The sequence below is a fragment of the Podarcis tiliguerta genome (assembly GCF_965153285.1).
Source record: "Podarcis tiliguerta genome assembly, chromosome: 7".
Classification (NCBI taxonomy): Eukaryota; Metazoa; Chordata; class Lepidosauria; order Squamata; family Lacertidae; genus Podarcis; species Podarcis tiliguerta.
Genome location: NC_139540.1, coordinates 32,939,938 through 32,951,621, shown reverse-complemented (window position 1 = coordinate 32,951,621; position 11,684 = coordinate 32,939,938). Strand labels below are relative to the sequence as shown.

The 11,684-nt window shown below is 48.2% G+C and overlaps 1 protein-coding gene across 1 annotated transcript; it reads right to left on the bottom strand.

Annotated features, from left to right (window-relative positions):
• Positions 1–911: 911 nt before the first annotated feature.
• On the bottom strand, positions 912–10,247 carry PRDM14 (PR/SET domain 14; the record flags this gene model as incomplete). The annotated part of the gene is made up of 7 exons (XM_083450309.1): positions 912–1,289; positions 2,320–2,421; positions 6,286–6,488; positions 6,799–7,069; positions 7,882–8,039; positions 8,196–8,252; positions 9,698–10,247. 7 exons carry the CDS (start codon positions 10,245–10,247, stop codon positions 1,059–1,061), a joined length of 1,572 nt encoding a protein of 523 aa, XP_083306435.1. The 3' UTR covers positions 912–1,058.
• Between the last annotated feature and the right edge of the window lie 1,437 nt (positions 10,248–11,684).

Here is an 11,684-nt window from a genome sequence, read left to right as displayed (position 1 = left end):
CAAACCTTTCAAATTCTAGCAGCACAAAAACATAGAAATGAGCCAGCAAAAATTACATACATTCTCTTTTTTTAAAATTGACAGCAAATACAATGTATTGGAAGTGCAGAAATATTTGCCATAATTAAACATTGTGTTTTAATTTGGCATCGGTGGTTACTAAAATGTCTTTGGCATCTCAGGATCAAATTTTCTGGATTCTTCTGGGTAATCTCCATCTCAGTAGTTTTTTGCCCTAGCACTCCCCTGAAACAAGGCCCTCTCCTCAGGTGATCAGGAGAACCTGGTTTTCATTTCCACCTTTCACAATGCAGGTAAAAACAAAGTTCTCCCCACCCCTTAAGCCAAAGTGAGTGGAAGGTCATTTTCACACCACCACATCTTATAGGATTCAATCAACTGATGGGCCATCTCCCATTGCAATGTGTTGGGAAGGGTGTGCAAGTGTGTTGAAAAACCTCCCTTCCTAACACACTGTGATTGGGTTGAAACCTGCTGCTTCCTGAGCTGATTATGGTGGGATCAGTCAAGGAATGGCTGATTTTCATCCCCACTGCAATGTTAAGAGTGTTGTCTAAAGCCCTCATTCCATCCACTCAAAGATTTATGCTTGAACAATGGAAATTTCCCCTTCTCTTCCTCCCCAGTTTGTTCAAGAATTAGGAGAACCCCCATAAAAGATTGGGGGGCATGAGAAGGGAAGAGGGGAGAGTTCTGTTGCACAAGCAGAAATTTTGCACTAAGGGAATGAATGACTTAGCACTGCTCAGCTGTTTTGCACAAATCAGCTGAAAGGGTGGGGGATGAGATCGGGGGAGTGATTGGTGTGTGTGTTTTGAGCAGGGCTCAAATAGTGTGGCACCACTTTGGCCCTCAGAGCATGGGGATAGGTTCCTCATGCCTGTACTAATGGGTGAAGATCACATCCTGAGCAGCTGTATGTAGTTGTATCTCTCATTATCTCTATTGGGTGGGTAGCGCTACATTAAAACCAACACATTACAGAAAATGCCACACAGATGTCCAAATGGTTTGTATCCTATTCGTTAGCTTTCTGGCTAATGGCCTGTGTGAAACTTCATATGGAAGCGGAATTCTTCTACCTCTGAAAAGGTCTTGCCACACAAAGTACAGGTGCGGCAGTTGTCTTTAGCACCGTGTGTGCGCCGCACATGGCTGTCATGGGCAGCATGGGAAGCAAATGCTCTGCCACAATGTCTGCATTTAAAAGGCTTCTCTCCTGAATGCTGGCGGATGTGGGTGCGCAGGATGCTGGAGGCGGTGAATGCCTATGGAGATGGTGAACAAAATGATTTCAGGTGGCATAAAAAGCTTTTACACACAAACACAAACACACACACACACACACACACACACACACACACAGAGAGAGAGAGAGAGCATTCAGACACAAAGCTACAAGTGACAAACAAGATGAAAGGAATCACATGCTCACAAAATTGTAATTAAGTTACAATGCATGTTTCTACAGCAGGAGAACCAATTGGGCTTTTGCTGGGTCTTATATATGGCAGATAAAATCCCAGCCTCATATGTTCACAGCCAGTGAAGGAGGGATGTGGGAAACTATGTGCAAATCACAGCCAAGCTATGGCATTCTGTAAATAGCCTTGAGCAAGTCATCATTATCTCTCAGACAAGCATAGTTCACAAGATTGTAGTGGAAATAAAAAGGGGACTCGCTCCATATACATTTCCACAAGCTCCCCTAAAGGGCAGGCAGGCAACACATGTGACAAATCAACTTACAAGTCAGTCACAGCAACTATCAAAAGGTGATATTTTGTTTTGCAGTCTGTGATGCTGTTAAGGGAGGACTTTGAGGAAGAAATCCAAGGTCCCACTCAGCAAAACCAACCCCCTCCCCCGCCAGTGGGGAGGAACCTAGCAGGGCTGCCTTGCCACTTTATTTATCACCTAAGTGGAAGAGGGCTGCAAGAAGGTTAAATCCAGAGCCTAAAATTCCATCAACTACACCACTGTTTTATAACAGTCTGTTCAGGTGTGGGACCCAGGAATAAAAGCTTGGCTCAGATAGCCTTACATTCACCTAAGGAGGCTGAGACTCCAGTTCATTGCAAATAGAAAACATTGTATTTCCATGCCTTCCCAGATGCAGTAATAACAAATGCATATGTTGGGAGACCTGCCGTGTGTCTTCTGCATTACATCTAATATAGTTGGGGCTCAATGTTAAATTCAGAATTAAAACAGATTAAACTGAGCATGCCAGAGAACATAATGTCCTACAAGCAACTAAAACCTCAAGGGAACTGCAAAGGGCATGGTTGTCCTCACCTTGTTGCAATACACACATTTATAGGGCCTTTCTCCAGAGTGTACTCTCATGTGCTTGTTTAGACTGGAAGACTGAGAGAAGCTTTTGGCACATATAGAACACTGAAAAGAGAGAACACATAGGACCGTTTTGTGACTGCAGCGACAGTTACAGACGTTTTTGCTGGCATGCAACACGTATGCACATTTAGATAACAATACAAGACAAGAGATTTAGATAGGAATACAGACAAGACAGACAAGGCAAACATAACTGATAATGTGCTTTTTTACATATAAAAAATAATGCATGTAGAATGTAGAAATATACAAGGTTTCAACCTATATGTATGAATCATGCCAAGAAGATTATTCTAGCCACAGCCCCTCTCTGCCTGTACTATGTGCCTTTGCTGTGTAGGCTTGATGCCTACACACTGATTTGCAGATTGCCCTATAAAGATGCTCTGATCAATTTGTGGGCACTTGAGTGCACAGTGATAACAAGGCCTGAGAGTCTGATTCCCCCCGTCCCCCACAAAACACTCTGGCATAAGCCTGTAGTCTTGTCCAATACTGGAGTATCGGTGTCTACTATATAGTTTCGCGCATTTTCCAAGCATTGATATGTGAAAACAGAGGCTGATTACACACATACACACACACATATACAGGTGTTCTGGGCCTTCGCAGGCATAAGTGAAATTGTGTAAAGCGGAGAGCAGCTAACTTTAATAAGGAGGGCATGCAGGGAGGGAGGGAGAGACTCATTATCTGGGGCAGCTGCCTAGCCTGAACTGAGCCTGTGCAGCAGCAGTGGCTGGCTGGCCACAGAGGGCAGGGGCAGAGAAGGGCGCCCAACGTAACTGGTACCAGGATGGGTTCATGGACATGCAATGGAGGTGAGGAGAAGCCGCTAGTCAATCAAAGGCCACCTTCCCTCGCTGAGGCAGCAACTTCTGGGCAGCAGCCCCAAACAAGGAGAAGATATCTATCTATCTATCTATCTATCTATCTATCTATCTATCTATCATCTATTATAAGGTCTCTGAGTGGGATGCATGTAAGGGGATGTGCACTTGTAGTTTGTAACTATTTTACAAAACTATTTTAACATTGTTTATTGTCTGAGACTTCTTAATTGCTTCCACTTAATTGCTACCAAGCTGAGGCTCTTTCTGTCCCTGTAACAAGGGATGAAAATGAAGGAAGATGTCTCACTTTTTCCTCCCGCTTAATCAGATTTCAAGGATAGGGAATGAGACAACTGAGTTGAAGTTGTGTTTATATGGCCAGCTGGGCTTGAAGAAAGTGTAATGCTAGTTCGTGAGAGGATGTTAGTGAACAGCCCTCAGTTCAGAAGTCATGGTTGGATGCTAAGTTAATGTGCTAGCTCCTCCCTCCTCCCATTCCTGTCACCCTTTGTGGAGAACAAAGCACCCGAGAGAGGTTCTACATCTGGGGTGTTCTCTGCAGGTTTTACGGCAGAGTGGCACAAATCAAGAAAAAAACTAAAATGTTGTAAAGCTGTCCTAAGTCTGTTGGACTGAAGTTAAAGAAAGTATTTAAAAATACTTTTGTTAAAAAACCAGAAGCCTTTTTTTTTGGATATAGTGGGTGAAGGGAAGATAAAACAACTGTTTATGTATGCAACCACTGTGGCAAAAATTATTTTAGCTCAAAAATGGAAACAACAAGAAGTACCAATGAAAGAAGAGTGGCAGATGAAGATGATGGACTTTGCAGAATTGGCGAAGCTGACGGGAAAAATCCGAAACAAGCACCATCAAGTATTCCAAAAGGACTGGAGTGAATTTATTCAATATCTGAAAGATTATTGTAAGCAATTAACATCACTAGCAGGGTTATCTGAAGACTTGTAATGAGAAGTTTATTTATTTACATTTTGAACTATTTTGTAATGAGTGTGATTAGAAGTGGGAAACATACAGGATGCAATGATATAAAGGTTAATTTTGAAAGCCATGAGGTGGGAGGGATGGAAGTTGATAGACTCTAAAGAGCCAGGGTGGTAAAGTGGATAATAATGATGTGAATGTATATTATTAAATGGAAGATAGTACTCAGCTATTGTCTGGAATAGCAATCAAGTCAAGTGACACCTTTTCAGAGCACATTCCCAAGACTATCTACTTAGAAGTAAGCCCCGGTTAATTTAATCAGACATATGCCTAGGTAAGTATAGGATTGCAGCCTCAGGCTGCAATCTATAGATACATATAGATACATAAAGGCTGGGCTGTCAGTTACTTCTAAGTAAAAGTGGGTGAGATCAGTTTCTCACTATGAAACGAGAGTTCTTTCCCCTCCCCCTGCCAGGAGCTCTAACACAATTCAAGTAAGGAGCTGCTCTTTAAAATATGGCACTTATGGGAATTCCCCTTTGCCTAGTTCATCTTTAATTATTCCAGCCAACCGAAGATACTGGAGAGGCTAAAAGACATTTCAGTGCCGTGGAATCCTTGGGTATAGCAGGGCAGAGGAGAGACAGAAAGCACACTTATCTATATTTAAAAGTTCCATAACCTTTCCATTTTGTAATACTGTTTCCAAAAGTGTAGTGCAATTGCAACTAAATGCAACACCACGCTTCTAAATTTCACAACAGGTGAACTATCCAGAACCATTACCTTGAGGAACTCAGGAATTCGCTCCATCCGATTTCATTGCTAGGGGTTTTGTGTGAAGATCACAAGCAAACCTCATTGGCTTTGAATGAACTGGGTCTGCTTTCAGACAAGTGCGCTCCAGGGTTGAGGCCGAACATTTGCTCCAATAAACCGCAAGTAATCATAGTTTTAAAAAAGGAAGAAAAAAGGGGGGGCAGCAACAAAACAAGAGGGAAAAAAAGATTTCAGAGGCGGCGCGTTTTGCAATGGTGGTTTTCCTGGAGCTGCAATCACTCCCTGCAGTGAAGCAGGAGAGTAGCTTGAACTCTCTGCGTTGTTTTTTCCCGAGAGGGGGCACAATCACGACCCCTTCCCGGAAGTGTCACCATGGTTTTCCTTCACCCCCTCAGCGGTTCTCAGACTGTTTTATTTGGGCCACGCTTTCAGAAGTAAAATTTGCAGGCGCCACACCGATATTTTTTTTTATCGGTAAGAAATACATTGGAAAAGGAAAAGAAGCAACTCCTAGCAGTGCCTGACTTGTAACTCAGAACACAGCTGCTTTATAATATGATCATGGGACACCCAGGGGGGAAAATGCAGCCACATAATAACACATAATATTGATTGTATTTGAATCCTCCCGCCACCGTCTCCTGCCACACCCTTTGAGAACCACTGTTTTAACTAGACCGCAAAGAAAACGTACTCTTAATAGATAACTACTACTGCATTGAGTCTCTGCCTCAGCCTACTTATGCGGAGCTTAAACGAAATCGGCAAGTGCCAACGGAGAACAACCTATCACAGTCCATTAGGCTCCTCCGCATTCACACACACAAATGCAACACGTAACAGCTGCAGAGACTTTCAAGGGCATCCTTTGTGACACACCGTATTTAAGCCCGATGCCATACAAAGCAATGCTTACTCGGAAGTCAAATTCCATTGCTTTCCATGGGACTTACTCCCAAGTAAGGCTACACGCACGGAGCCCTTTATGAAAACGACCAAAAGACCTTTTTAAAATTAAAAACAGGATAGTAAAGTGCCCGTTGGATGAAACCACAATCACGCAAAAGCAAGTCACAGAACACACACAGAGATACACGGACCGTTCAACTTGCCCACGATTCAAGGCTAATTGAATCGTCCTATTGAGGACGATTCCCTTTGGCAATCCTGAATCTACCGCCTGAGATGTCCCTGCCCAACAATGCTCCGCACACATTCCCCCCCATTCCCCGAGGCTTGCTTCCATTCCTGAGAAGCGTGTTGGGGGCGGGTGGCACTCTGTACTCTTTGAAACACTTATTTCCTGCTGCTCCAGCTGCGGCGCCAGTTGGCGATCCCTTACTTTGTGAGGCCTGTGCTTCTCGTGCACGTGCAGGACGTGGATCCTCAGCCGGTCCCTTTTCTCAAAAGATCGCTTGCAAAGCTGGCACGGGAATTTCCTGTCCCCTTGGTCCACGCACCGGGTGTACTTCAGGTGCTTGTCGCGGTAGTATTTGTAGGCGAACACCTTGCCGCAGCGCTCGCACTTATAGCCCTCCAGAGACTCTGAGGGTGAGAAAGGGAAGGAAAAAGCCACCGTCAGGGGTGGTGGGTTGTTTTACAGCCACCTAGTTTCAGAAGCAGGCGCGCGCACAAAAAGTGAAAGAGGGAGGAGGAATAAATGCAATGAACAGGGAGTTTTATAAGTGGACAACCAGACTATAAAGTGAAGCGTTTAACTTATTTTGAACTTACAAGCAGTATTTGGGGGTTGGGGGGAGAGAGCCAATGTGCAAACAGAGCAGACCGTTCAGATTCCCGGCTGCAACAGCTCTGAGCGCGACTCTTACGGAGCCTTGGAAGGTTGCCAACTGACCTTCACTGTGCGCCTGGACAGGCTTCCCTTCCGCCGTTCCCTTCAGGCTGATAGGGATGCCCAAGAACTGCAAGTAGCAATCCCCGTACCAGACCAACAGTTCCTGGCCGGGCGTGACCTCTTTGCAGCTCTCGTAGAATATCTGCCCCTGGCACTGCAGGGCCGTCAAGTTCTGCTCCTCGGGGAAGCGGGCGCAGTTCACTAAGGACATCCAGTTGCCGGAGGAGCCCCTGCCGTCGATGAAGTGGCTCAAGCGGCCGTTCTCGAAAATCTGTTGGGATGGACACACAAACTTTACACACGGTTGCTCGCCCCGCTTATAGCGAGAGCAGCAACCCAGGAAGACAACGCCGCTTCTGGCAAGGAGAGGGGTGGGTGGGAATCTAAACGCCCCTTCCTGTTCCCTCGCCCCACTCACGTTGAAAGCAAGGGGTTTGGAGTTCAGCTAAACTGCAATCCTCATGGACACGCTTAGTTAGGAGTTAGCAGTGGGGATTGCTTCTAAATCAATCCGCGCAGGATCTTTTCATAGCCAAGCCACCTATTCCTCTAGACAGCGGTGGAGGAACTTCTGGACTTCCAGATGGGACTAAAACACTCATCTTACATAACCACTGGCCGTGCAGCCTGGGGTTGATGCGAGTCCAGCATCATACGCCCTTTGTTTATTTTTTTGCACCTTCCCTACAAGGAAGCTCAAGGCGGCATTCACGGCCCTCTTCCTCCCCATTTTATCTTCAGAACAACCCTGTGAGGTAGGTTAGGCTGAGAGACTGATTGACCCTACGAGTTTCATGGCTCAGCGGAAATTTGAACCCTAGTCCAACACTCTACCATTACTCCACACTGCTTTCTTCCTAAAACACCCAGCTGAGGAGCGAAATGCGCTATCTCCCTTAGAAAGCTGGACGCGCGTGCGCATTTACTGGGAGTAAGACCCCTTGGAACCAGAGAAACTGGTTTCCCAAGTACTGTAAGTGCGGTGATGATCAGCTATGCAGAGGCGTGGCTTGAGGCATCCAGCCCCCCCCCCCGCACCTCCCCTCGGAGAAAAGAAAGCGACAGTACATCAGCGAATTGTACCTCCCACATCAGGGAATTGTCATCGTAAGTCTTGATCTCGCTGATGTTGACAACTTTGCCCTGGAAAGGGCCGAAGCGGACGCCGACGGGGATGGTCTCGGTGCAGAAGACTCCCAGCTGCGGACTGTCCTCGTAGACGGTCTGCAACACCGTCAGCCCTACAGAGAGGAAACGGGAGTGGGGGAGAGAGAGGAAGAAGGGAGAAGGATTAGTCTTTAGGTTGAAGAAAACGAGGAGAACTCAAAAGGATCAGCCTTGACCCCTCTTCCCCAACCACCCCTTTGACAAAAGCCAAACCAAACAAACGCAGCTACCTTCCGGGAGTTGCAGAGAAGACCTGTCTAGGAGCGGCGGCTGACCGTCAGCTGCGCCTAACGGGAAAGCAAAGGAGAACTAGTACTGCACTCAGACAACTGGGAGTAACAGCGCAATCCCAACCATGCCTACTCAGAAGTAAATCCCACCGAATTAAATAGGCGATTCCCATGAAAGTAGAGCGAGGATTGCAGTTACACCGGGTCTACGGACCCTGCAATAAAACAGGCTGGAATCAATATTTGCCTCATTGGAATTTGAATAGAAATGCATAGGATTCGTGCCTTTACAAAACTTAAACCCTGTTACACCGGAGTAATACATCCGAAATAAACTACCCCACCCTTCAGTGCCAACAAGATAAGCTTAGGAAAGTACTGCGCGCGGGCACAGACACATCTAAAGGTCCCCACTCTGTCCCCAGTTTAACCACTTCTCTGAAGCATATGGGATGGATGGTTACAGTGGGGGTGAGCGGGTAATTTATTCCATAGCCCTGCTGTTAAAGTGCAGGATTTCCTGACTCTTATCTGGCAAAGGCGTTGGAGCATGATCAGCATGATCAGGGTCTTCTCTCGCAAGAGGAGCCCTTCTGAGAAAAAATTGGATTCTCTTATTTGGGGGTGGATTAAAGGTAACAAAAAGGGGAGTCAAGAGAGACTCTCCAGAAGCATTCAGAGTTTCTCCTTCCACAGAAACATTTTTGCTTTGAAAACGTATTTAACCAATACATGGAAGATAATAAAATAATTACACCAGTTCCTCACCCAATGCTTTTTAAAAATCACTGATAGATACAATAGTTTTCATCAGTTTAAGCAATAAACTGTTGGGTTAAAATAAAATAGAGAAATTGACTCCAGCTGTGCCATTATCTAGTTTTTCCACAGAACTGCTCCGATTTCTTAAAACCCAGTTTAATTTTGCCTGCAATTAATGGTTGAACTTCTACTTCACTCTTTCCTCCCACCCCCATCCTATTCCAGTCATTGGGGGTTTTTATATAAAAAGGGGGGTGTACTTTTCTTTGCAAAATTTGGACAGAAGTTGACCACGGCTGCACCAGACTCCTTCTAGGATATTGCCATCTGCCCAAGAAAATCAGCCCGCAAATTCCAGCCACTTTTCTTTCTGTGTGTGCACCAAGAACCCAGAATTCAAAGTATTAGAAGGGTTCTTTTTGCCCCTGTTATTTAACCCCGGGGGCAAAAGTTTCCTAACGATCTTAAATCTGGGAGCAGATTTAATGGGGTGGGGGAAAGTGCCATTTTCATTTGACGCCACGCTTTACTTTTATTTGAGGAAACGTTCCTATCCAAGGAGCCTCGCGTTGGGGCAGTGAGACGTCCCGGCAAAAAAAGCTTTTGTGCAAACTTGGTCGTCCTAGTCGAAGTTTCTTCCTATGAAGCAGCCACCCTCTCACCCCAAGCCCGCCTTCTTCCTGCCCTCCACCCTCCGCCCTCTAGGCTGTGGGGAAACCCCGCGCGGGTGCCTTCCTTACCCGGGCTGCGAGGAGGGTGCCCGGCTCCCGCCATGGCGCCCTGCTGCCTCCCTCCTGGCCCGGCCCCGTAGAGGACGGCGTGCAGCTCCTGGGCGGTGAAGCGGTAGGTGGGCGCGCGCTGCTCGGCGGCGTCCGGAGCTCCGTCGGGGCTCTTCTTCTTGGGCGACGCTCCCTCGGAGACGCGCCGGCGAGGCGACTCGCCCTTCCGAGCCAAGGGCGAAGGGAAGACCACCGGCAGCGGCTGGGGCCTGGACAGAGGAGGACCGGGCGGCGGCGGCAGCAGCTGAGGAGGCAGGAAGGCGGCGGCAGGCAGGCGCGAGAAGGGGAAGGGCGCCAGGCGAGGCGAACCGGGACTCAGTCCTGCTCCCAGGGGCGCCTGGAAGGGGCAGGCGGAAGGCTGCGCCTCGAAGAAGCGCGGCGCTGGCAGGACCGGGCCGAAGGGGGAGGCGACGCCGGGCCCGGGCTGGCAGCCCCTCAGGAGCATCAGCAAAGACTCGTTGCTGCCTTCGCCTCGGCTAGGCTCGGCGGAGAAGGAGGAGGAGGAGGCCATTGAGGAGCGCGGCGAGGCGGAAAGCGCGGGAACCTGTGGGGAGAAATAATAAGGCAGGGCGGGTGTGAGAGGCAGCGCGCGCCTCGGGGAGGGCAGGGAGGGGGAGGGGGCTACCTGCTGGAGGAAAAGGTGCTCATGGAGACTCGTCATGGGGTGCATTGTGGCCAGAGAGCTGAGGGAACGGAGGAAGGGCAACTTTTCCTCAGGCGCAGTGGAGCTGAGGTTACCTCAGCTACTGTCAGTTCCCGTCCCCGGAGGCTTATATAAGGCCACCGGATTACTTCCCCGTCAGGGAAACGCTCTCCGCCCTATTGTCCCGAGACCCTTCATAAGTCCCCACCCACCGAGGACTCTCCCGGAGGGTCGTCATCTGTGGGGTGTGGCGGGAACACCCAAAGCGAACACGAGGGGCTAATGCGAGGCAAATGGACACGAAACAGCAGGAGCCCCAGCTGTGACAAGTCCAGGAACGCTTCCTGCACCGAGGAAGGGAGCGCCAGTTATCGACAGAATACAGATAAAAGACTATATCTTAATCCTAAGCATGGCTTGTCAAAAAGTCTGCTTAGAAGTAAGCCTCGCCGAGTTCAATGGCCCTTACTCCCAGGTCAGCTTATATCGGGGTCGCGACCTTCTTCCCGCCATCTCCCCTCGAGCTTCCTTTTTTGGCGGGCTTCTTCTGGGCTGTCACTCTCTTTGCTCGCAGCTTGGATCTTTCCTCAGGTGTCCAAGTGGATTCGCGAACCTACCGATTCTACATGAGAATGTGGGGTGCTTGGGGGGGAGCCCCATCCCCATGGATTAGGGAGACTTTCTTCCGAGGGGACCAGAGAGCAATATTAACCTTCGTGCGAAAAACGGGCTTGAAATCCATCCCGGGACACCTTTCATCATCCACAAAAGCAGACCCGCCACACCGTCCTCTTAATGATTGCCATCTGCAGGGTGGTTTAAAACCCCTTTCCTAAATTCCAGCCCTTCACCATTTACAGTGCTTGGGAGCCGGAAACATTCAAAATAAATCACTGGGGGGAGGGGATGTATTTAACCCCAAGTAATAAAAAAATCTCCCCATGCTGCTTTTCATGGGGTAAGAATAAGTAAGGGGAGGAAACGCCTGTCAGCGTTCATTTTTTAGTTTCCCATATCATGCTAGGTTTATTTCTGGGTAAAGCTGCCTAAGATGAGGCTGTAAACGCATCTTGGAAGGATAAGCTCCTTTGAACTCGGATGGAGCTACTCGTGAGCAAACACTCCTAGGGACGGCACTGGAAGGGATCTGTGACTTTGGGAAAGCTCTGGTCCAGGGAAGCGGCGCTTCGTGGTGTTGCTCCCGCAGGTCTCGTCGCCCTGACGGCGCTCCCTTTCCGCCAAACCTCGAGGAGCACCTCCGCAAGCAGCTCTCGCAGAGGCGGCGCTGCCCACCATAGCTGTCAA